Raw genomic sequence first — 27,040 nt, forward strand, 5'->3', positions numbered from 1 at the left:
CTGTATCATGTTAGCTCCCCTCTCATACTGTCCTGAACCACTGGGAGTCTGGTCTGTATCATGTTAGCTCCCCTCTCATACTGTCCTGAACCACTGGGAGTCTGGTCTGTATCATGTTAGCTCCCCTCTCATACTGTCCTGAACCACTGGGAGTCTGGTCTGTATCATGTTATCTCCCCTCTCATACTGTCCTGAACCACTGGGAGTCTGGTCTGTATCATGTTAGCTCCCCTCTCATACTGTCCTGAACCACTGGGAGTCTGGTCTGTATCATGTTAGCTCCCCTCTCATACTGTCCTGAACCACTGGGAGTCTGGTCTGTATCATGTTAGCTCCCCTCTCACACAGGGCCAACAGGCAGAGCCATGGTATTAGTGAACACAGGGCCAACAGGCAGAGCCATGGTATTAGTGAACACAGGGCCAACAGGCAGAGCCATGGTATTAGTGAACACAGGGCTGACAGACAGAGCCATGGTATTAGTGAACACAGGGCCAACAGGCAGAGCCATGGTATTAGTGAACACAGGGCTGACAGACAGAGCCATGGTATTAGTGAACACAGGGCCGACAGATAGAGCCATGGTATTAGTGAACACAGGGCCAACAGGCAGAGCCATGGTATTAGTGAACACAGGGCCGACAGGCAGAGCCATGGTATTACTGAACACAGGGCTGACAGGCAGAGCCATGGTATTAGTGAACACAGGGCCGACAGACAGAGCCAAGATAATCCATTAACTTGACAGGTGTGGCATATCAAGAAGCTGATCTAAACAGTATGATCATTACACAGGTTCACCTTATGCTGGGGACAATAAAAGGCCTCTCTAAAATGTGCAGTTTTGTCACACAACACAATGCCACAGATGTTTTTGAGTGAGCGTGTAATTGGAATGCTGACTGGAGGAAGGTTATTTTCTCTACCATAAGCCGCCTCCAACGTTGTTTTAGAGAATTTGGCAGTATGTCCAACCGGCCTCACAACCGCAGACCACGTGTAACCGCACCAGCCCAGGACCTCCATATACGGCTTCTTCACCTGTAGGATCATCTGAGACCAGCCACCTGGACAGCTGATGAAACTGGGTTTGCACAATCAAAGAATTTCTGCACAAACTGTCATAAACCGTCTCTTGGAAGCTCAACTGCGTGCTTGTCATCCTCACCAGGGTCTTGACTTGACTGCAGTTCGGCGTCACATCCGACTTCAGTGGGCAAATGCTCACCTTCGATGGCCACTGGCACGCTGGAGAAGTGTGCTCTTCACAGATGAATCCCAGTTTCAACTGTACCGGGCAGATGCCAGACAGCATGTATGGCGTCGTGTGGGCGAGCGGTTTGCTGATGTCAACATTGTGAACAGAGTGCCCCATGGTGGGGTTAGGGTATGGGCAGAAATAAGCTACGGAAAACGAACACAGTTACATTTAATTTGAATGCACGGAGATACCGTGATTAGATCCTGATGCCCATTGTCGTGCCATTCATCTGCCGCCATCACCTGTTTCAGCATGATAACGCACGGCCCCATGTCGCAAGGATCTCTACACAATTCCTGGAACCTGAAAATGTCCCAGTTCTTCCATGGCCTGCATATTCACCAGACATGTCACCCATTGAGCATGTTTGGGATGTTCTGGATCGTCGTGTACAACAGCATGTTCCAGTTGCTGCCAATATCAAGCAACTTTGCACAACAATTGAAGAGGAGTGGGACAACATTCCACAGGCCACAATCAACAGCCTGATTACCTCTGTACGAAGGAGATGTTTCGCACTGCATGAGACAAATGATGGTCACACCAGATACTGACTGGATTTCTAATCCACGCCCCTACCTTTTTTTAAAGGTATCTGTGATCAACAGATACATATGTGTATTCCCAGTCATGTGAAATCCATAGATTAGGACCTAACTCAGTAAAATCTTTGAAATTGTTGCATGTGGCTTTTTTATATTTTTGTTCAGTGTATGTATGTAATAAAGGAAGGGAAAGAAAGAGTAGGAGAGAGGGAAGTCAGGGAAATAGTGGGGGGAGGGGACAATAAGGGAGAGAGGGAAGTCAGGGAAATAGTGGGGGGAGGGGAATATAAGGGAGAGAGAGGGAAGTCAGGGAAATAGTGGGGGGAGGGGACAATAAGGGAGAGAAAGGGGAGTCAGGGAAATAGTGGGGGGAGGGGACAATAAGGGAGAGAAAGGGGAGTCAGGGAAATAGTGGGGGGAGGGGACAATAAGGGAGAGAGAGGGAAGTTAGGGAAAGAGGGGGGGAGGGGGGGGGGGAGTGGAGAGGTTGAGCCACCAGGACTGATTAGTCATTTGGAGGGAGTCAGGCAGATGAAGGTAATGGACTCCTGGAGGGAGTCAGGCAGATGAAGGTAATGGACTCCTGGAGGGAGTCAGGCAGATGAAGGTAATGGACTCCTGGAGGGAGTCAGGCAGATGAAGGTAATGGACTCCTGGAGGGAGTCAGGCAGATGAAGGTAATGGACTCCTGGAGGGAGTCAGGCAGATGAAGGTAATGGACTCCTGGAGGGAGTCAGGCAGATGAAGGTAATGGACTCCTGGAGGGAGTCAGGCAGATGAAGGTAATGGACTCCTGGCTCCTGGAGGTCACACAGTCAGGAACTGGCTAGTTTCTGCTCTTTCTCTCTGTCTGGTGATATCTCAACCTCTAAGTGTATGTGTGTGTGTGTGTGTGTGTGTGTGTGTGTGTGTTTTTTTGCTTGCTCAGGGCACATGTCATGCGGTGTGGCGTCAAAGGCCCTTTCCCCCAACAGTCAGTCAGATAAGAGATCATCTTGACCTACAGTGTGTGTGTTTACCAAGCAGTGATCAGAGAAAATCAAACCCATGCTGCCATTCTAGACCCCTGCATGATACCCCTTCCACCATTCTAGACCCCTGCATGATACCCCTTCCACCATTCTAGACCCCTGCATGATACCCCTTCCACCATTCTAGACCCCTGCATGATACCCCTTCCACCATTCTAGACCCCTGCATGATACCCCTTCCACCATTCTAGACCCCTGCATGATACCCCTTCCACCATTCTAGACCCCTGCATGATACCCCTTCCACCATTCTAGACCCCTGCATGATACCCCTTCCACCATTCTAGACCCCTGCATGATACCCCTTCCACCATTCTAGACCCCTGCATGATACCCCTTCCACCATTCCAGACCCCTGCATGATACCCCTTCCACCATTCTAGACCCCTGCATGATACCCCTTCCACCATTCTAGACCCCTGCATGATACCCCTTCCACCATTCTAGACCCCTGCATGATACCCCTTCCACCATTCTAGACCCCTGCATGATACCCCTTCCACCATTCTAGACCCCTGCATGATACCCCTTCCACCATTCTAGACCCCTGCATGATACCCCTTCCACCATTCTAGACCCCTGCATGATACCCCTTCCACCATTCTAGACCCCTGCATGATACCCCTTCCACCATTCCAGACCCCTGCATGATACCCCTTCCACCATTCTAGACCCCTGCATGGTACCCCTTCCACCATTCTAGACCCCTGCATGATACCCCTTCCACCATTCTAGACCCCTGCATGATACCCCTTCCACCATTCTAGACCCCTGCATGATACCCCTTCCACCATTCTAGACCCCTGCATGATACCCCTTCCACCATTCTAGACCCCTGCATGATACCCCTTCCACCATTCCAGACCCCTGCATGATACCCCTTCCACCATTCTAGACCCCTGCATGATACCCCTTCCACCATTCTAGACCCCTGCATGATACCCCTTCCACCATTCTAGACCCCTGCATGATACCCCTTCCACCATTCTAGACCCCTGCATGATACCCCTTCCACCATTCTAGACCCCTGCATGATACCCCTTCCACCATTCTAGACCCCTGCATGATACCCCTTCCACCATTCTAGACCCCTGCATGATACCCCTTCCACCATTCTAGACCCCTGCATGATACCCCTTCCACCATTCCAGACCCCTGCATGATACCCCTTCCACCATTCTAGACCCCTGCATGATACCCCTTCCACCATTCCAGACCCCTGCATGATACCCCTTCCACCATTCCAGACCCCTGCATGATACCCCTCTTTTCTTCATTTTTAAATAATTAGTGTTATCTTGAATCACCTCAGTATATCAGTAACTTCCATCCTCTGTGGCTAAAACCACATTTCCCTAAACCCTGCAGACAGTGCAGCTGCGTTTGAGGGTGTGTGTGTGTGTGTGTGTGTGTGTGTGTGTGTGTGAGAAGTCATCCATAGAGCTGATGTGTGTTGTCATGTTTCCACAGGGCTGTCCAGGACATAGTTGAGGATATCCGGCAGGGGGTTGGGACCCGCTACGGGGCCGAGAAATTGTCTGAGCTCTGCAAACTTCTGCCTGACGCAGACGAGGTAAAGACTCTGCTCTGTGTCCTCTCCGACACACCGTAGCTCCTACTGCAACAACGCTGACTAGCCTGTAGCCCCCCACCCCTCATCATCTGGTTCTCATTATCCTGATCAACAGTTTGCCATTACATCATCGTTGAGAAATTCTTACTGACAATACATGTTGTAAAAGATGTTGCCGATGACTGCACGTGTTGTATATGGACATGGTTATAAGAATATAACAGTCATAAGAATCATCCTGGGTGATGGTGGGTGTTACCACTGGACTCACCCTGGGTGATGGTGGGTGTTACCACTGGACTCACCCTGGGTGATGGTGGGTGTTACCACTGGACTCACCCTGGGTGATGGTGGGTTTTACCACTGGACTCACCCTGGGTGATGGTGGGTTTTACCACTGGACTCACCCTGGGTGATGGTGTGTTTTACCACTGGACTCACCCTGGGTGATGGTGGGTGTTACCACTGGACTCACCCTGGGTGATGGTGGGTTTTACCACTGGACTCACCCTGGGTGATGGTGGGTTTTACCACTGGACTCACCCTGGGTGATGGAGTTTTTACCACTGGACTCATCCTGGGTGATGGGGGTTTTACCACTGGACTCACCCTGGGTGATGGTGGGTGTTACCACTGGGCTCACCCTGGGTGATGGTGGGTTTTATCACTGGACTCACCCTGGGTGATGGTGGGTTTTACCACTGGACTCACCCTGGGTGATGGTGGGTTTTACCACTGGACTCACCCTGGGTGATGGTGGGTTTTACCACTGGACTCACCCTGGGTGATGGAGGGGTTTTACCACTGGACTCACCCTGGGTGATGGTGGGTTTTACCACTGGACTCACCCTGGGTGATGGTGGGTTTTACCACTGGACTCACCCTGGGTGATGGTGGGTTTTACCACTGGACTCACCCTGGGTGATGGTGGGTTTTACCACTGGACTCACCCTGGGTGATGGTGGGTTTTACCACTGGACTCACCCTGGGTGATGGTGGGTTTACCACTGGACTCACCCTGGGTGATGGTGGGTGTTACCACTGGGCTCACCCTGGGTGATGGTGGGTTTTACCACTGGGCTCACCCTGGGTGATGGTGGGTTTTACCACTGGGCTCAATCAAAGCTCTGAATTCTAAATATTATTTCTGGAGATTCTAAACCTGTGTGGAATTCCCAATAAAAGCAATGAGGCTTGTAGATATGAACAGAACTGAGTGATAACGTCTCTATGCTGTCCATCTGGGTATTTTCACAGGAGGCTCGTCTGAAGAGGTTCAAGGCAGAACGCAGTGGGCTTGGGGAACCTGACCTCTTCATGATTCTGCTAGTGGAAGTCCCAAGGTATACCACACAACCCCTAGAACTTTCAGCACCTCATGTTTTACAACCATTACAAACCCTGATCCTGAATTTCTAACTATGGTGCAAAATATTCCAATTGATCTGCTTTTCTCAGGGTGACTGTCTATCTCCTCGTTTTGCAGTGACCCCCTCCCTCCACACACTACTGGTTGATTCACTAGCTTTCCACTCTGTGCTGATGTGTGTGTCTCTGAGGATCAATAAGGCTCTAACCACTTCCATCCTCCTCTTCTCTCCTCTACCACCTCCTCCCCTCATCCTCTCCTCCCCTCATCCTCTCCTCCCCTCATCCCTTCTCTCCTCCCATTTTCTTCCCCATTAGCTTTCGTCTGCGTCTGGATGCCATGATCCTACAAGAGGAGTTTGACCCTGCCGTGACCTCTCTCTGTTTGGCGGCCAGATGTCTGAGGGAGGCGGCCAGAGGTAAACCATCAGCAGGGCCTTTATAGTTAAGGGTTCATCCCAAATGGCACCTTATTCCCTATATAGTGTACTACTGTTGACCAGGTTCCATAGGGATCTGGCCAAAGGTCTCTCTGTCTCTCTCTGTCTCTCTCTGTCTCTCTCTGTCTCTCTCTGTCTCTCTCTCTCTCTCTCTCTCTCTCTCTCTCTCTCTCTCGGTCTGTCTTTCTCTCGGTCTGTCTCTCTTTCTCTTGGTTTCTCTCACTCGGTTTCTCTCTTTCGGTCTCTCTCTCGGTCTGTCTGTCTCTCTCTCGGTCTGTCTGTCTCTCTCGGTCGGTCTGTCTGTCTGTCTCTCTCTTGGTCAGTCTGTCTGTCTGTCTCTTTCTCTCGGTCTGTCTGTCTGTCTCTTTCTCTCGGTCTGTCTGTCTGTCTCTCTCTCTCTCTTGGTCAGTCTGTCTGTCTGTCTCTTTCTCTCGGTCTGTCTGTCTGTCTCTTTCTCTCGGTCTGTCTGTCTGTCTGTCTGTCTGTCTGTCTCGGTCTGTCTGTCTCGGTCTGTCTGTCTCGGTCTGTCTGTCTCGGTCTGTCTGTCTCGGTCTGTCTGTCTCGGTCTGTCTGTCTCGGTCTGTCTGTCTCGGTCTGTCTCGGTCTGTCTGTCTCGGTCTGTCTCGGTCTGTCTGTCTCGGTCTGTCTCGGTCTGTCTGTCTCGGTCTGTCTCGGTCTGTCTCGGTCTGTCTGTCTCGGTCTGTCTGTCTCGGTCTGTCTGTCTCGGTCTGTCTCGGTCTGTCTCGGTCTGTCTGTCTGTCTGTCTGTCTGTCTGTCTGTCTGTCTGTCTGTCTGTCTGTCTGTCTGACTGTCTGTCTATCGGTCTCTCGTTCTGTCTCGATCTTTCTCTGTCTCTCGGTCTGTCTCTCTCTCGTTCTGTCTCGATCTTTCTCTGTCTCTCTCGGTCTGTCTCTCTCTCGTTCTGTCTCGATCTTTCTCTGTCTCTCTCTCGGTCTGTCTCGATCTTTCTCTGTCTCTCTCTCGGTCTGTCTCTCTCGGTCTCTCTCTCTCTTGGTCTGTCTGTCTGTCTCTCTCAATTCAATTCAAGGGGCTTTATTAGCATGGGAAACATACATATTAACATTGCCAAAGCAAGTGAAGTAGATAATACACAAAAGTGAAATAAACAATAAAAATGAACTGTAAACATTACAAGTTCCAAAAGAATAAAGACATTACAAATGTCATATCGTGTGTATATATACAGTGTTGTAATGATGTACAAATGGTTAAAGTACAAAAGGGAAAATAAATCAACATAAATATGGGTTGTATTTACAATGATGTTTGTTCTTCACTGGCTGACCTTTTCTTGTGGCAACAGGTCACAAATCTTACTGCTGTGATGGCACACTTTGGTATTTCACCCAGTAGATCTGGGAGTTTATCAAAATCGGGTTTGTTTTTGAATTCTTTGTGGGTTTGTGTAATCTGAGGGAAATATGTGTCTCTAATATGGTCATACATTTAGCAGGAGGTTAGGAAGTGCAGCTCAGTTTCCACCTCGTTTTGTGGGTAGTGTGCACATAGCCTGTCTTCTCTTGAGAGCCAGGTCTGCCTTCGGTGACCTTTCTCAATAGCAAGGCTATGCTCACTGAGTCTGTACGTAGTCAAGGATTTTCTTAAATTTGTGTCAGTCACAGTAGTCAGGTATTCTGCCACTGTGTACTCTCTGTTTAGAGATTTTTGTTTGCTCAGATTCTTTTGTTAATTCTTTCCAATGTGTCTCTCTCTCTCTCTCTCTCTGTGTCTCTCTCTCTCTGTGTGTGTGTCTCTCTCTCGCTCTCTCGGTGTGTCTCTCTCTCTCTCTCTCTCTCTGTGTCTCTCTCTCTCTCTCTCTCTCGCTGTCTGTCTCTCTCTCTCTCTCTCTCTGTCTCTCTCTCTCTCTGTGTCTCTCTCTCTCTCTCTCTCTCTCTCTCTCTCTCTCTCTCTCTCTCTCTCTCTCTCTCTCTCTCTGTGTGTCTCTCTCTCGCTCTCTCGGTGTCTCTCTCTCTCTCTTTCTCTCTCAGAGCTGTTGAGCTGTCCTGAGCTGCACTCCATCCTCCGTCTGGTTCTGAAGGCAGGAAACTACATGAACGCTGTGAGTATTCATGTTTCCTTTCTTCTCCTCCTTTCTTTTTACCTTTCAGATGAAAGAGAGAGCTGTCCTTTATCTGTGTGCACAATGCTGCTGGTTTAGGACTGGGGTGTGTTCCAGAGCCTCATTCTGGCGGCATCTGGGTTTTGTAATGTGTTTGTTTAAGATGTCAGGTTTGTTTGTGACCTCTTTTCACTGACCTACTGTATTTGACCTCAGGGTGGGTACGCAGGCAATGCAGCAGGGTTCCGAATCCCATCCCTGCTCAAGCTGGCCGACACTAAAGCCAACAAGCCAGGCATGAACCTCCTGCACTTCGTGGCCATGGTAAGACCTGATCTAGGATCAGGTATCCTTTACCCATATATTGTAGCTGTATTCATTATCATCTACAATGCAAAACTGATCCTCCTGTACTTCGTGGCCATGGTAAGACCTGATCTAGGATCAGGTATCCTTTACCCATATACTGTAGCTGTATTCATTATCATCTAGAATGCAAAACTGATCCTACTGTACTTCAGCACCCCTCGCCCTGATGTCGTCAAATATACACCTTCCTAATATTGAGTTGCACCCCGACCTTTTTGCCCTCAGAACAGCCTGGATTTGTCAGGGCATGGATTTTACAAGGTGTTGATAGCGTTCCACAGGGATACTGGCCCATGTTGACTCCAATGCTTCCCACAGTTGTGTCAAGTTGGCTGGATGTCCTTCGGGTGGTGAACCATTCTTGATACACACGGGAAACTCTTGAGCGTGAAAAACCCAGCAGCATTGCAGTTCATGACACACATCGTTGCGCCTGGGACCTACTACCATACTCCGTTCAAAGGCACTTAAAGATTTTGTCTTTCCCATTCACCCTCTGAATGGCAAACATACACAATCCATATCTCAATTGTCTCCTCCCCTTCATCTACACTGATTTGAAGTAGATTTAACAAGCGACATCAATAAGGGATCATAGCTTTCACCTGGTCGGTCTGTCATGGAAAGAGCAGTGGTTCATCATGTTTTGTACACTCAGTGACCCTTGAAGTGCTTGACTTTAGTTTATCTTTCAGTCAAGACCTACTTATAGCTATAGCAGTAATATGGCACACATCTAAATGAACTCTCTCTAGATCTATTCATTCATCCCAGACTTCTCTTTTATTGAAGACTAACAACCATCTGACAGACTGCTCATTTAGTTTCCTTTACAAAAACTACACACTTTTTCTTATTTAGCTAAATTGTTCAACTGGCACAGATAAAACAGGTCTTCAAAATCTCTTTCAAACTATGTGTTGGGTATTTGTTGTATTTGACCAACCATGAATTCACAATAACCACATCAACACACTGAATCGTGACACAATGCAATGATTCATCCAGAATTATGACGGCTCACTGTGTGAAACAATAGCTGGATCAGCTCTGTCTCTGTCTCCACAGGAAGCGGTGAAAAAGGACCAGAGTTTACTGTCGTTTCCCGGCCAACTAGGACACGTCGGCCCCGCCTCCAGGTCAGTAAGAGCCAATAATACAGATCCCTCCCAAGATTAGAAATGCCCTCCTTCCTTCCTCATAGGGGACTGGGCAACGTTCAGTTGCCAAACGCTGTCAAACTTTGCAAATAGAAATGCCACGAATAGAGCCAACATGATTCCTTGTTCTACATGTCAGAGAGGCATGTTTCTTCTATATTACATATTTCTATCCGAACGTTCCAAAACATTGCCCCGCTGAACGCGCCCCAGTTCTAATAGTTTGAAAATCTACCTCGGGGCAAAAACAGATATTTGCTTGATCTGCATATAAAGCAAGATTTTCACTTCATTGCTTTTAACCAATCCAGCAGATCTGTAATGACTGAATGAATTAAACGGAGGAAAGAAGGAAGGAAGTGTTTGAACATGGCCCGTGGTGTTTTGGATGCTTCTGGGGACCATATGAGATCCGCAGGCTATACACACACACACACACACACACACACACACACACACACACACACACACACACACACACACACACACACACACACACACACACACACACACACACACACACACACACACACACACACACACTACGCCCCACACAAAATACATCCCACAAAGCTGCTTTAAGACCAGTTCCAACTGGACTGTATTGTGTTACGGTTCTGTCCAGCTGTTAGTCATACAGCTATCCCCTTGTCATGAGCAACATGTCTGTTTCAATATCACGGCTCTGTTGGGGTGTTGGGTTTGGTTAGCTATGTAGGACCCTTAGATTGAGTCCCAAGTGGCACCCTATTCTCTATATAGTGCACTACTTTTGACCAGAGCTCTAGATATAGTGCACTATATAGGGAATAGGGTGCCATTTGGGAAACACTCTTACTGTCAGTTACTCTGTGAGTATCGGTGTCTGTATTTATTATGGATTCCCATTAGCTGCTATCTGGGGTCCAGCAAAATTAAGGCAGTTAATACCATTTTAAAAACAGTACAATACATTCAGACTGTGTTCCCTCTGGCCCCTACTCTACTACCACATATATACAGTACAAAATCCATGTGTACGTGTGTGTATAGTGTGTATGTTATCATGTGTTTGTATGCATGTGTCTGTGCCTATGTTTGTTGCTTCACAGTCCCCGCTGTTCCATAAGGTGTTTTGTTTTCATCTGTTTTTTACTGCTTGCATGAGTTACTTGATTTGGAATAGAGTTCCATGTAGTCATGGCTCTATTTAGTACTGTGTGCCTTCTATAGTCTGTTCTGGACTTGGGGACTGTGAAGAGACCTCTTATGGCATGTCTTGTGGGGTATGCATGGGTGTCTGAGCTGTGTGCCTATAGTTCAGACAGACAGCTCGGTGCATTCAACATGTCAATACCTATCATAAATACAAGTATTGATGAAGTCAATCTCTCCTCCACTTTGAGCCAGCAGAGACATGCATATTATTAATGTTTGCTCTCTGTGTACATCCAAGGGCTAGCCGTGCTGCCCTGTTCTGAACCAATTGCAATTTTCCTAAGTCCTTTTTTGTGGCACCTGACCACACGACTGAACAGTAGTCCAGGTGCGACAAAACTAGGGCCTGTAGGACCTGCCTTGTTGATAGTGCTGTCAAGAAGGTAGAGCAACACCTTACCATGGACAGACTTCTCCCCATCTTAGCTACTTTTGTATCAATATGTTTTGACCATGACAGTTTAACTCCAAGCAGTTTAGTCACCTCAACTTGCTCAATTTCCACATTAGTCATTATGAGACGTAGTTGAGGTTTAGGGTTTAGTGAATGATTTGTCCAAAATACAATGCTTTTAGTTTTACAAATATTTAGGACTAACCTATTCCTTGCCACCCACTATGAAACTAACTGCAACTCTTTGTTGAGTGTTATAGTCATTTCAGTCGCTGTAGTAGCTGACATGTATAGTGTTGAGTCACCCGCATACATAGACACACTTTACTCAAAGCCAGTGGCAATTCATTATTAAAGATTGAAAAATGTAATGGGCCTAGATAGCTGCCTTGGGGAATTCCTGATTCTACTTGGATTATGTTGGAGAGGCTATCATTAAAGAACACCGGTGTTCTGTTAGACGGGTAACTCTTTATCCACAATATAGCAGGGGGTGTAAAGCCATAACACAAGTTTGGCCAGCAGCAGACTATGATCGACAATGTGAAAGGCCACACTGAAGTCTAACAAAACAGCCCCCACAATCTTTTTATCATCAATTTCTCTCAGCCAATCAAATCAAATGTTATTAGTCACATGCGCCGAATACAACAGGTGTAGACCTTACAGTGAAATGCTTACTTATATGCTCCTAAACAAACAATGCAGCTTAAAAAAAATAGGAATAAGAATAAGAAATAAAAGGAATAAGTAATTTAAGAGCAGCAGTAAAATAACAATAGCGAGGCTATATACAGGGGGTACCGGTACAGAGTCAATGTGCGGGGGCACCAGTTAGTCGGTAATTGAGGTAATATGTTTTTATTTTTTATTTTATTTAACCTTTATTTAACCAGGAAGCGCTCATTGAGATTTAAAATCTTTTTCTCAAGAGCGTCCTGGCCAAGATAGGCAGCAGCAAGTCATTACACAATTACAGACAGACAACATGAAAAACTACAGGTAATCTAGTAAAAAACATAGAATTCACAAGAGTATAACAAAATCATAAAACAGCAAATTAAAACATTGACAGGTCAGGGAATCAGCCTCAAAATCCTTCATCAATGATTTAAACACCAATCGGGACAGGTTCTTCCAGTTTAAAGGTTTTTTGTAAGGCGTTCCAAGCTGACGGCGCAGAGTACATAAAAGCCCTTTTACCAAATTCAGTTCGGACATTTGAAACAGTTAGCAGGATAAAGTCCTGCGAACGAATTATGGTAGTAAACCCAAAATGGCTTTGTAAATAAAAGTGACTGATCCTACGATTGACTAGAGAAGGCCAGCCAACCCTTGTATATAAAGTGCAGTGGTGCATAAGGGTTTTGCAGTTCAAAATAAATCTCAGTGGTAAAGGGTGTCAATTGATCTCAAACACTGCATTCATATATAAAATATCCCTGTAGTCTAGTAAAGGCATAAATGTAGCTGATTCTAGCCTCCTTCTGGCTTCAAAAGAAAAACAGGCCTTATTCCTGAAATAAAATCCCAACTTCAGCTTAAATGTTTTTGTAAGTTGTTGAATATGTAATTTAAAAGAGGCCGTCATCAATTAAAATTCCAAGATATTTATGAGGTTATAGTCTCAATCTCATTGCCCTGGCAGGTAGTATTAGGGGAAAGGTTCAGATGTCTATTTCTTGCTTTAGAAAGCACCATTTGTTTAGTTTTGTCAGTATTGAGGATAAGCTTCAGTTGACGCAAGGTACAGTTAAGTCGGAAGTTTACATACACTTAGGGTCATTAAAACTCGTTTTTTCAACCACTCTACACATTTCTTGTTAACAAACTATAGTTTTGGCAAGTCGGTTAGGACATCTACTTTGTGCATGACACAAGTCATTTTTCCAACAATTGTTTACAGACAGATTATTTCACTTCTAATTCACTGTACCACAATTCCAGTGGGTCAGAAGTTTACATACAGTAAGTTGACTGTGCCTTTAAACAGCTTGGAAAATTCCAGGAAAATTGTCATTTAAACAAAGATCGTACTTTTTGGAGAAATGTCCTCTGGTTTTATGAAACAAAAATAGAACTGTTTGGCCATCGTTTAGATTGGAGGAAAAAGGGGGAGGCTTGCAAGCCGAAGAACACCATCCCAACTGTGAAGCACGGGGGTGGCAGCGTCATGTTGTGGGGGTGCTTTGCTGCAGGAGGGACTGGTGCACTTCACAAAATAGATAGCATCATGAGGACGGAAAATTATGTGGATATATTGAAGCAACATCTCAAGACATCAGTCAGGAAGTTAAAGCTTGGTCGCAAATGGGTCTTCCAAATGGACAATTACCCCAAGCATACTTTCAAAGTTGGGGCAAAATAGCTTAAGGACAACAAAGTCAAGGTATTGGAGTGGCCATCACAAAGCCCTGACCTCAATCCTGTAGAACATTTTTGGCCAGAACTGAAAAAGTGTGTGCGAGCAAGGCCTACAAACCTGACTCAGTTACACCAGCTCTGTCAGGAGGAATGGGCCAAAATTCACCCAACTTATTGTGTGGGAAGCTTGTGGAAGGCTACCTGAAATGTTTGACCCAAGTTAAACAATTTAAAGGCAATGCTACTCAATGCTAATTGAGTGTATGTAAACTTCTGACCCACTGGGAATGTGATGAAAGAAATAAAAGCTGAAATAAATCATTCTCTCTACTATTATTCTGACATTTCACATTCTTAAAATAAAGTGCTGAACCTGACCTAAGACAGTGAATTTTTACTAGGATTAAATGTCAGGAATTGTGAAAAACTGAGTTTAAATGTATTTGGCTAAGGTGTATGCAAACTTCTGACTTCAACTGTATGTTGAACAGTATAAAAAGCAGTCTGCAAGCTCTGGAAACCTTTTGTGAGAGACAAGGCACAACAATAAATAACAGTATCATCAGCATAAAAGTGAAGTTGCACATTTAGCAAATTTTTGTCAAAATTATTTATATAAATAGTGAATAGGAGGGGACCAAGTACAGAGCCATGGGCCTACATGTAGGTGGAGTTATTAATGTGACTATGCATAAATAATAACAGAGTAGCAGCGGTGTGAAAGAGGGGGTAAGGGGGCAATGCAAATACTCTGGGTCATTTGATTAGATAGACATTTGATTAGATGTTCAGGAGTCTTATGGCTTGGGGGTAGAAGCTGTTTTGAAGCCTCTTGGACCTAGACGCTCCGGTACAGCTTGCCATGTGGTAGCAGAGAGAACAGTCTATGACTAGGGTGGCTTGAGTCTTTGACAATTTTTAGGGCCTTCCTCTGACACCTCCTGGTGTAGAGGTCCTGGATGGCAGGAAGCTTGTGATGTACTGGGCCGTACGCACTACCCTCTGTAGTGCCTTGCGGTGGGAGGCCGAGCAGCTGCCATAACAGGCAGTGATGCAACCAGTCAGGATACTCTCGATGGTGCAGCTGTAGAACCTTTTGAGGTTCTGAGGGCCCATGCCAAGTCTTTTCAGTCTCCTGAGGGGGAATAGGTTTTGTCGTGCCCTCTTCACAACTGTCTTGGTGTGCTTGGACCCATGTTAGTTTGTTGGTGATGTGGACACCAAGGAACTTGAAGCTCTCAACCTGTTCCACTGCAGCCCCGTCGATGAGAATGGGGGCGTGCTCAGTCCTCCTTTTCCTGTAATCAATCAATCATCTCCTTTGTCTTGATCATGTTGAGGGAGAGGTTGTTGTCCTGGCACCAAACGGCCAGGTCTCTGACCTCCTCCCTATAGGTTGTCTCATCATTGTCGGTGATCAGGCCTACCACTGTTGTGTCATCGGCAAACTTAATGGTGGCGTTGGAGTCGTGCCTGGCCGTGCAGTCATGAGTGAACTGAGAATTCAGGAGGGGACTGAGCATGCAGCCCTGAGGGGCCCCTGTGTTGAGGATCAGCATGGTGGATGTGTTGTTACCTACCCTTACCACCTGGGGGCGGCCCGTCAGGAAGACCAGAATCCAGTTGCAGAGGGAGGTGTTTAGTCCCAGGGTCATTAGCTTTTTGATGAGCTTTGAGGGCACTATGGTGTTGAACACTGAGCAGTAGTCAATGAATAGCATTCTCACATTGGTGTTCCTTTTGTCCAGGTGGGAAAGGACAGTGTGCAAATTGGAGAGGGTCTAGGGTTTCTAGGATAATGGTGTTGTGAGCCATGACCAGCCTTTCAAAGCACTTCATGGCTACAGACGTGAGTGCTATGTGTTGGTAGTCATTTAGGCATGTTACCTAAGTGTTCTTGGGCACAGGCACTATGGTGGTCTGCTTAAAACATGTTATTATTACAGACTCGGACAGGGAGAGTTTGAACATTTCAGTGAAGACACTTGCCAGTTGGTCAGAGCATGCTCGCAGTGCACATCCTGGTAATCTGGCTGGCCCTGCGGCCTTGTGAATGTTGACCTGTTTAAAGGTCTTACTCACATCGGCTGCAGAGAGCGTGATCACACAGTTGTCCAGAACAGCTGGTGCTCTCATGCATGTTTCAGTGTTATTTGCCTCAAAACGAGCATAGAAGTAGTTTAGCTCGTCTGGTAGGCTTGTGTCACTGGGCAGCTCTCGGCGGTGCTTCCCTTTGTATGTAATGGTTTGCAAGCCCTGCCACATCCGACGAGCATCGGAGCCGGTGGAGTACAATTCTATTTTAGTCCTGTATTGAAGCTTTGCCTGTTTGATGGTTTGTCGGAGGGCATAGCGGTATTTCTTATAAGCTTCCGGATTAGAGCCCCCACTCCTTGAAAGCAGCAGCTCTAGCCTTTAGCTCGATGCGGATGTTGCCTGTAATCCATGGCTTCTAGTTGGGGTATGTACGTACGGTCACTGTGCACTTATTAAGCCAATGACTGATGTGGTGTATTCCTCAATGCCATCGGTAGAATCCCGGAACATATTCCAGTCTGTGCTAGAAAAACAGTCCTGTAGCTTAGCATCTGCTTCATCTGACCACTTTTTTATTGACCGAGTCACTGGTGTTTCCTGCTTTCATTTTTGCTTGTAAGCAGGAACCAGGAGGATAGAATTATGATCAGATTTGCCAAATGGAGGGTGAGGGAGATCTTTGTACGCGTCTCTGTGTGTGGAGTAAAGGTGGTCTGGAGTTTGTTTTCGCTCTGGTTGCCCATTTAGCATGCTCATAGAAATTTGGTGAAACTGATTTGTTTCCCTGCATTAAAGTCCCCAGCCACTAGGAGCGTCTCTGGATGAGTGTTTTCCTGTTTGCTTATGGCGGAATACAGCTCATTGAGTGCGGTCTTAGTGCCAGCATCGGTCTGTGGTGGTCTGTAGACAGCTACGAAAAATACAGATGAAAACTCTCTAGGTAGATAGTGTGGTCTTCAGCTTATCATGAGATACTCTACCTCAGGCGAGCAACACCTCGAGACTTCCTTAGATATCGTGCACCAGCTGTTGTTTACAAATATACATAGTCCGCCGCCATGTCTTACCAGACGCCGCTGTTCTATCCTGCCGATACAGCGTATAACCAGCCAGCTGTATGTTGATAATGTCGTTGTTCAGCCACGACTCCGTGAAGAATAAGATTTTCATTTTTAACGTCCTCTTGGTAGTATAATCTTCCTCGTAGGTCGTCGATTTTATTTTCCAATGATTGCAGGTTAGCTAATAGAACGGAAGGCAGTGGGGGTATTTTTGATCGCCTACGAATTCTCAGAAGGTAGCCCGAACTCTGTCCTCTTTTCCTCCGTCTTCTCTTCACGCAAAGGACGGGGATTTGGGCCTGTTAGTAAAAAAAATAAGTTATGAAACAAAAAAACACATTCAGTTAGGAGCACGTAAAACGTCAGCTATCTTCTCCGGCGCCATGATACTGATGCATCAGTCATTGTTGCTGATCAGTGCTGTGCTTGTTGAATGTCCTTCTCTATAAGCATGTTTACTGTAAGTCAGTCAGGACCTAGTAATGAGCGACAGCCTGCTGGGGCAGAGCCAAAGGGGAAATGTTGGATGTATTACATTATCTGTTAGAGGAAAATAACAGCTTGATGTAGGTCACAGCTTGGGAACAGCTTTGAGTTATAATCTAAGTAACAGCATCTTCTACAACAAAGATTCCCATATGGTTTGATTTGCCGCACGCTAGTCTCTCACGGATCGCAGCAACCGGTTGGGTTGTGGTTTAAAAACCCATGGTTTTATCCAGAGTCGTATATTTTGGCCAACTTTTGGTCACAGAAACTCACAGCGATCACTTTACTATCATCTATGAAGGTAGACTCTGCAAAATGACGTTGCCACGAGCAGCACGGGAGATATTGAGATGAGCGAGATAGAACACACAGTATCACACAGTTTCTATGCATGTGTATGGGTTTCCTTCATGCTGTTCACACTCTTAGTTGTTATGGTAATTGACCCACTATGCTGTTTACTTTCTGCATCTATCTCATATTGCTGAGTCCACCTTTAAAGTAATGTAAAGTGATGCATCTCTCTTGTCTCCGTCTTCCTATAGGTTGTGTGAGGAGTCGGTAGTAGAGGATCTCTCCAGGCTCCACATGCATGTGGCATCCCTGAGGATCAGTGTCCAGACGGAGGCAGAGATCCAGCAGCTCACACAGCCTTTCCTGGAGGTACGGACCTGAACTAGATTCTAGAACATGGATTTAGAACACACACTGATCTAGAAAATATATCATTCTAGATCTACAGCACATCTATGGTGTCTAGTGAAGTGAGAATTTATGAACTCACAAAGAACAAAACTGAAACTCACATGGCTTTGGTTAACCCTGAGTCTCTTCCCTCCATATTCTTCCTTCTTGGTCAAAATACACAACAGTCAGTCTAATCTTGCTATCTCTCGCTCTCTCGCTCTCTCTCTCTCTTGCTCTCTCCTCTCCTCTCCATCTCTCTCGCTCTCCATCTCTCTCGCTCTCTCTCTCGCTCTCTCTCTCTCTCTTGCTCTCTCTCTCTCCATCTCCATCTCTCCTCTCCATCTCTCCTCTCCATCTCTCTCTCTTTCTCTCTCTTTCTCTCTCTAGGTGGCAGAGGAGCGTCTGAAGGAAGCAGAGGATGAGGTGGAGGGGATGAGGATGTCCAGTCAGGCTCTGGTCCAGTTCTTCTGTGAGGATGACAGCACTTTTAAACTGGAGGAGGCCTGCAGGGTCTTCCACTCATTCTGCCTTCGCTTCCAAAGAGCCGTACAGGTGAGACCGACTGCTTTACATCAAGCTGTCTGCATGGGTTCCCACTATGTACATATTGTAAAAATGTACGAAAAAAAAGAAAATGCCATTTGGTTGTAATTCAAGGTTAGGGTTGGATTTTAAAATAGGATTTTAAGAAGATAATTTGCAGGACTAGGTTGGGCAACCGACTTTGCAACTTGGGCAGATATTGATGACCCTCTGCATGACAGCAATATGAGGTAGTGGGATGGATACCGTAGATATAGATGTAGACAGAGGAGAAAAAGACAGAAGATAGAGGCATAGATGCTGTGCTGATAAATGTATACTTGATGTTTCTTCTTTTACCTGAAACTCATTGAACTCGTCCTGTTCTCCCTCAGGAAAATGCTGAGCGGGAACAGAAGGAGCAGAAACGGATGGAGCGTGAGATGGTGGAGAAGCGTCGCTCCGTGGCCGTGTGTACAGGGCTGGACCTGGACCTGGCTGTGGTTACGGGTCGGGTGTCACCACCGGGAACCCAGGAGAACCAGAATGACCTAGAGAAAACCCTTGAGAACCTGAGCCACACCTGGAGCCGGCGCAGCCTTAGAACCCAGGAGAACCGCAGGCACTCCCACCACCTCCAGAACTACACCTCCGCTCCTATTCAGACATCTCCAGGGCTGCCCTGCCCCACCTACCCCAACCAGGAGAGACCGTCCCTGGGGACCGAGACCAGGACAGAGCCCCTGGTCCATCAGCATCAACCAGTCCTGGAGACTAAGGGACCAAATCATGAGGGGACAACTCAGACTCAAGTCTCACAACCGCAACATGAACTGACTTCTAACATCACTCAAACCCAGTGTGGACGTAGATTCAATGTCACCCAAACCCAACATGGAATATTTCCGAACGTCATTGAAAGCCGACTTGCACCAACGGCTCGAGTGACTCAAACCCACGATGAACGGACAGTTGATGCCAGCCCTGACCAGCGTGTACTGACCACTAAGTCTATGGCCAGTCCTTATAGACACTCCTCCACTACCACTACTGCCATCCCCAGTGTGAGAAGAAATACCATTGGTCTTAGACACAGGTATGGCCTAGAGGGGACTGACCCTACCCCTGTTTCTCAGGCGAAACACACAGACACCTCAGTCAGAGACGCAGCGCATCAGGACCCTGACCTCGCTCAGCTAACAGGGTCAACGGTCACTCAGGTGACTCAGCAGCCCTTCGAGAGCCAATCAGAAACATCCATGGCCACTGACACCCCAGACGGTGTCCAATCACAATCCCAGGAGGCTAAGGGAGCCAATGAGACCACACCAGGACATGGTGGTGCCTTGGAGCTGAGGCTTTCACCTAAGGGCGGACCAACCCAGCAGAGGGAAAACGAATCTTCCTCTACACCAGTGGAACAGAGCTGGCTGCCTCCCAGCCTGACAGAGCTGAGCCCACAGCGGGCACAGGAATGCCCAGAGGTCTCCAGCCCTGACAGGGAGAGGGACAGGTCGTACCCACGTGTGGGCGAAACCCTTGAGTGCCACACCCTGGTCCGAGGTCTGCGTTCCTACGACAACCTATCCCCTCCTCCCACCCCCACCACAACACTCTCCAGAGCCCCACCCAGCCTCTGCTCCAAGTGGAGGAAAGCGAAGCAGGCGGAGACTCCAGGGGCTGGTTCTGGGTCTCCAATGGGGAAAGAGGACTCTCGGGGCGGGGGGATGTCTCCTGTTGTCCGAGGAGGGGCTAAGCGGGGCTTGGTACCCCGTGCAGGTCTACCGAACAATACTGCTATCCATAGGGTGCATTTTCTTTCCAAACCAGAGACACAAACACCCACCGGCCCCGTTCCAAATCCTAATTTACAGACTACACCACGTTCCACTCATCTGGCGTCCCCGTCCATACGCAGCGCCTCCATACGCTCCTCACCCATCACACGTCCTACTACTACCCAGACAGAGGTGAAGCGGCGCGGTAGCACCAGGAGTGAGAGGAGCCAAGCTGGGGTTGAGAACCAGCAGCAGGCCCCAGTGAAACCCACCTTGACCCGCCGGGCATCAGAGAGAGCTGGGCTGGGGCTTGGACCAGAGAGGGAGAGGACTTCTAGCACCAGCACCACTAGTAGTACAGCTACCACCCAGCCAGCCTTTGTCAGAGGCTCTCCTCTCAGGGTGACCAAACGTCTCGCCCCCACCTCCAACTCTGAGACCCAACACTCCTCTCAGCCCCGCTCCACACACAGCCCCTCCTCTGCTACAGCTAAAACCATCCGTACAGCTGTTATAGCTGCGTCCAGGACTAAAACAACCAAGACGAGCCCCGGCACAGAGCCCTCTAGAGCTGCTGTCTCTGCCTGCAAAACCCCCACAGCAACACGGATACCTGGACCTAAAATGTCCCGTCCTGCCTCCTCGCCCATGTGGAAGTGATCGTGGGAGATCATACCACTTTTTCAGTCTTCTGTCCACATGCCTCGGTGTGTTTATGTTTGTCTCCACTGTACATGTATGCGGGTATCAATAAATGACTTGGTGAATTGTATCGGACCTCTCTGTTCTGGAGGGGTAGGCAGTTACCGGTCCATGCAGACTCTCTATTCAGCTTGTCCAGAATCGATGGGGTGTTTTCACTTGGGTCTGTCTTATTGTAAAGTGCAATTAAGGACGTACGAAGTACCTGCCATTCTCGCTCTTGTCTGGCAAGAAGATGACAAAGAACTGCAACTCGAACAAAATGGCTGCCGCTACTCTACATTTACTATGTTTTGCATATGGACAGTAGCTGTACTGTCACTGTAGATAGAAATGTGTTCTGTTCTACACACTACCTCCATCCACTAGTGTCCTGTCCATGCAACAGGGCACTTCAATGAGATACTCTAACCACCTCACACCCAACCTGGACTGTGTCAAGCTACTGAAATGGGTGCCTCATTTGTAGTTCAAGAAAATCGTATGTTTAGAATAATTTGCCACTGCGGCCTCCTCTGTGTCTTGGTCTTCCAACAGATCACTCTCATGGACCAGTCGTTTTAGGTTGTATGTTGAAAATGGCGTGTTCGTCTTCAAAGGTTATTTTATTTAACTTCATCTGCATCCCAAATTGCACCCTATTCCCCATATAGTGCACAACCTTTGACCAGGATCCCCATACAGCTCCTGTCAAAAGTAGTGCACTATGTAGGGAATCATTTCTGAGTCCTCAGTGTTTCGAGTGTGCATTCTTAGAACTGTATTTCTACACCTGTTGTGCTGTTTGATTAGATGCATGGTCCAAACCCAGAGTGAATAGATTGAATTTCTCTTTTGTTGTTTTCTCACCTTGGGCTATCTGTTTGCCCAATCAGCAAGCAATTTGTATGATATCGAATTGATTATTGGTAATTGATCATCCTCATCTCTTCATTCTGACGCACTTTAACAAGTGAAGAGGAGACATGTTGCTAGGATACTCACTGTAATATTCTGCTGCTGTTTATATAAAAAAGATCTTAAAATGAATGGCATGAATTGTTATCCATGGCAACAATGTGTGTATTTGTAAATAACATATAAAATAAATTTGCTAATCAGACTCAGGGTGTCTTTCTGTTTAAAGACGACAAGGAAGTCGGAGGCAGGTGTTCTTCAACGCACAGCTCTGCTTATTTGTTTTTTCTTGCAGTTACTATCCTCCACAGTCTGAGTTTCCCCAAGCATCGGGAGGGTCACGTACTGCTGTGACCCTCCTGATGCACCCTATGCCCTATATAGTGCACTACTTTTGATCAGAAACCTATAGTGAACTATTTTTTATTTAACCTTTAGTTAACTATGCAAGTCAGTTAAGAACAAATTCTTATTTTCAATGATGGCCTAGGAACAGTGGGTTAACTGCCTTGTTCAGGGGCAGAATGACAGATTTGTAACTTGTCAGCTCAGGGATTCGAACTTGCAACCTTTCGGTTACTAGCAGCTCTACTAACCAAGCTGCTGACTCGTTACCAGTGTGACGAGACTTCCTCCTCCAGAGATAAAGCTGTCCTGCTCTACTAAACAAGCTGCTGACTCGTTACCAGTGTGACGAGACTTCCTCCTCCAGAGATAAAGCTGTCCTGCTCTACTAACCAAGCTGCTGACTCGTTACCAGTGTGACGAGACTTCCTCCTCCAGAGATAAAGCTGTCCTGCTCTACTAAACAAGCTGCTGACTCGTTACCAGTGTGACGAGACTTCCTCCTCCAGAGATAAAGCTGTCCTGCTCTACTAAACAAGCTGCTGACTCGTTACCAGTGTGACGAGACTTCCTCCTCCAGAGATAAAGCTGTCCTGCTCTACTAAACAAGCTGCTGACTCGTTACCAGTGTGACGAGACTTCCTCCTCCAGAGACAAAGCTGTCCTGCTCTACTAACCAAGCTGCTGACTCGTTACCAGTGTGACGAGACTTCCTCCTCCAGAGATAAAGCTGTCCTGCTCTACTAACCAAGCTGCTGACTCGTTACCAGTGTGACGAGACTTCCTCCTCCAGAGATAAAGCTGTCCTGCTCTACTAACCAAGCTGCTGACTCGTTACCAGTGTGACGAGACTTCCTCCTCCAGAGATAAAGCTGTCCTGCTCTACTAACCAAGCTGCTGACTCGTTACCAGTGTGACGAGACTTCCTCCTCCAGAGACAAAGCTGTCCTGCTCTACTAACCAAGCTGCTGACTCGTTACCAGTGTGACGAGACTTCCTCCTCCAGAGACAAAGCTGTCCTGCTCTACTAACCAAGCTGCTGACTCGTTACCAGTGTGACGAGACTTCCTCCTCCAGAGATAAAGCTGTCCTGCTCTACTAACCAAGCTGCTGACTCGTTACCAGTGTGACGAGACTTCCTCCTCCAGAGATAAAGCTGTCCTGCTCTACTAAACAAGCTGCTGACTCGTTACCAGTGTGACGAGACTTCCTCCTCCAGAGATAAAGCTGTCCTGCTCTACTAACCAAGCTGCTGACTCGTTACCAGTGTGACGAGACTTCCTCCTCCAGAGACAAAGCTGTCCTGCTCTACTAACCAAGCTGCTGACTCGTTACCAGTGTGACGAGACTTCCTCCTCCAGAGATAAAGCTGTCCTGCTCTACTAACCAAGCTGCTGACTCGTTACCAGTGTGACGAGACTTCCTCCTCCAGAGACAAAGCTGTCCTGCTCTACTAATACACCATTGTTCTCTTTTCCATCTCCTTTCTATCCCTCTCTCGACTGCCCTTCAGCTTCTCTCCTTTCTTTCCCTCTCTCGACTGCCCTTCAGCTTCTCTCCTTTTCTTTCCCTCTCTCCACTGCCCCTCAGCTTCTCTCCTTTTCTCCCCCCCTCTCCACTGCCCCTCAGCTTCTCTCCTTTTCTCCCCCCCTCTCCACTGCCCCTCAGCTTCTCTCCTTTTCTCCCCCCCTCTCCACTGCCCCTCAGCTTCTCTCCTTTTCTGTCCTCCTCTCCATGTCTTGACACAGTCCTCCTCAGGCCTGTAACTGTTTCCATGGTGACACTGCAGGCGTCCTAGGGAATGTCCTTGGAGAATAGGGGTGAGAAGGGTGTGGGTGTAAGAGTCCAGTGGGAGAACTCTGTTTACAGGCCACAGTGACGCGGATGATGCCAGAAACAGTGGTGGTTCTAGGGGGGGGGGGGGGGGGGGGGCAAGCTGGGGCCAGTTGTACTGTTAGAGGGGCCAGTTACATTAGACGTTATTGTTGTCATATCGTTTTCTTCACTGCATTGCAGGCATTAGCAGGCAAAAGACCATGTTCATAATCATCATCGTTGCCACTGTCTAATAACTGATGTAAAAAAAGAACGATAGCAAAAATTAGTTATGTAAAAATGATTTCATACTCCACATTTAGGGGATCCAAAATTTTTGTCACAGGGGCACTGCCCCCCCCCCCCCCCCCAGAACCGCCAGTGGCCAGAACCCCCTGGAGGGCAGAGCAATAAACTGGCGCCTCTTTGTCTCCCCTGGTTGTCTGGTGGTTGGTCAGCACTGACCTCTTAACCACTCGCTGTATCCTAAATTACACCCTACTGTATTCCCTTTATAGTGCACTACTTTTGACCAGGGCAGTGTGCTATATAGGGAAACAGGTACCATTTGGGACGCATTCATTGCTTTACCTTGATCAGTGTATAGACAGGAGATGTGACTTCATTGATGAGTCTGCCAGCGGGGGTGGACTGGCCATCTGGTATTTCGGGCAAATACCAGATGGGCCGGTCCAGTTTCAGCCCAGTGGACTTGTTTAACATGTATTTTTTTATACGCAAAACAATCATTATCTGGCTAATACTTGGGTGTGGAAGCTTTGAAGAATAAAATGGGCCGGTGTGGGGGCCTCATGGAAAGAAATGGGCCGGTGTGTTAGAAATGCCAGGACCGATTTCGGGTCCCAGTCTGCCAGAGTAGGTCTGACTGAAATAGTGTTCTAAAGTGGCTTCCCTTCCTATTCCTTGTCTGCTTGTAATGAAGAGTTACTCACTTACTCACAACCGTTACTCACAACCGCTCTGTCACTATCAAAAAATATACATGGACTTAAATGCAGATGTTGCTCTACAAAGTTTATGAACAGAACTGGCTGATGTACCCTACCCCTAAGTTAAAAGTAACCAGTGAAGGCATGTTAGTCAGTGTCTGTTCTCTCCAGAAGAAAACGGACAAAGCCGCTGAGACAGGGTAATTAGTCACACTGTGTAATCTGTGCCATTTGGAATGGTGTCAGAAAACGGATCGTTTTAGCGATCGGTCAAGGGTCACATTTTTGGAAAATGGAGAGGCCTGTCCTACATCCAACCAAATTATGTATGTATTTAACCAGAGAAGTCACACTGAGATGTTCATCTCTTTTTCAAGCGAGCCCTGGTCAAGAAATCAGAATACATATCATTGCGCAATACATAACAATGAATGGAAGTTAAAACAGTGAAAGAGCTTAAAAGAGTAGTCAGCCAGGGTGCAGCACCCCTCCAATACTGGATTTAAAATGATCAATCAGAATAAAATATAAACTTAACATGTAAAGTGTTGGTTTCATGAGCTGAAATGAAATATCCCAGACATTTTCCATACACACAAAAAGCTTATTTCTCAACTTTTGTGCAAAAATGTGTTTACATCCCTGTTAGTGAGCATTTCTTCTTTGCCAATATAAGCCATCCACCTGACAAGTGTGGCATATCAAGAAGCTGATTAAACAGCATGATCATTACATAGGTGCACCTTGTGCTGGGGACAATAAAAGGCCACTCTAATACACAATGCCACAGATATCTCAAGTTTTGAGGGAGCGTGCAATTGGCATGCTGATTGCAGGAATGTTCCCCAGAGCTGTTGCCGGATAATTTAATGTTCAATTCTCTACCATAAGCCTCCTCCAACATTGTTTTAGAAAATGTGGCAGTACGTCCAACCGGCCTCACAACTGCAGACCAGCGTGTATGGTGTTGTGTGGGTGAGCGGTTTGCTGAAGTCAACGTTGTGAACAGAGTGCCCCATGGTGGCGGTGGGGTTATGGTATGGGCAGGCATAAGCTACAGACAACGAACACAATTGCATTTTATGGATGGCAATTTGAATGCACAGAGATACTGTGACGAGATCCTGAGGCCCATTGTCGTGCCGGTTATCCACCACCATCACCTCATGTTTCAGCATGATAACGCACGGCCCCATGTCGTAAGGATCTGTACACAATTCCTGGAAGCTGAAAATGACCCAGTTCTATCATGGCTTGCATACTCACCAGACATGTCACCCATTGAGCCAGTTTGGGATGCTCTGGATCGACGTGTACGACCGCGTGTTCCAGTTCCCGCCAATATCCAGCAACTTCAGAGGAGTGGGACAACATTCCACAGGCCACAATCAACAGCCTGATCAACTCTGTGCGAAGGAGATGTTTCACGCTGCATGAGGCAAATAGTGGTCACACCAGATACTGACTGGTTTTCTGATCCACGCTCCTACTTTTTGTTTTTTAAGGTATCTGTGATTGACAGATTCCTATCTGTGTTAACAGTCATGAAATCCATAGATTCGGGCCTCATGAATTTATTTCAGTTGACTGATTTCCTTATATGAACTGTAACTCAGTAAAATCTTTTAAATTGTTAAATGTTGTGTTTATATTTTTGTTCAGTATAATTTTGTGATGAGCCATACTTGGCTGCCCAATGAGTTCTGTTGACTGTAGGCTTACATTTTACTGTTGCTTAAGTTGTTGATTTGAGATCTATACATACCGGTTTTATAAAACAATCAAATATATACCCCAATTTGAATGTGCATGTTAAATGGATTACGTGTTTAAGGTAAAGAGCATGGTTATTTTCTGGGGAAAATCATTATTTATAAAGCGTTATGGTTTATAGTGCCATCTAGCGTCCGAATGACCTCTTACCAGCTCTAAGTAAGAAGAAGAAAAACGACAACTACCATGATGCCTTAATCAA

The 27,040-nt window shown here is 46.8% G+C and overlaps 1 protein-coding gene across 1 annotated transcript in view; it reads left to right on the plus strand.

Annotated features, from left to right (window-relative positions):
* LOC106604256 (uncharacterized) overlaps positions 1-22,160 on the plus strand; it is a 29,508-nt gene extending 7,348 nt beyond the window's left edge. Inside the window, exons 4-12 of the mRNA XM_045717905.2 lie at positions 4,308-4,410; positions 5,668-5,753; positions 6,097-6,197; positions 8,228-8,298; positions 8,515-8,622; positions 9,736-9,806; positions 17,915-18,032; positions 18,444-18,608; positions 18,974-22,160. Of these exons, the coding sequence (XP_045573861.2) occupies positions 4,308-4,410; positions 5,668-5,753; positions 6,097-6,197; positions 8,228-8,298; positions 8,515-8,622; positions 9,736-9,806; positions 17,915-18,032; positions 18,444-18,608; positions 18,974-21,016 (2,866 nt within the window). The 3' untranslated portion in view covers positions 21,017-22,160. The remainder of the gene's footprint in view (positions 1-4,307; positions 4,411-5,667; positions 5,754-6,096; positions 6,198-8,227; positions 8,299-8,514; positions 8,623-9,735; positions 9,807-17,914; positions 18,033-18,443; positions 18,609-18,973) is intronic.
* The last annotated feature ends 4,880 nt before the right edge of the window (positions 22,161-27,040 follow it).

The sequence above is a fragment of the Salmo salar genome, chromosome 05 (assembly GCF_965601325.2).
Source record: "Salmo salar chromosome 05, fSalSal1, whole genome shotgun sequence".
NCBI classification, from domain to species: Eukaryota; Metazoa; Chordata; class Actinopteri; order Salmoniformes; family Salmonidae; genus Salmo; species Salmo salar.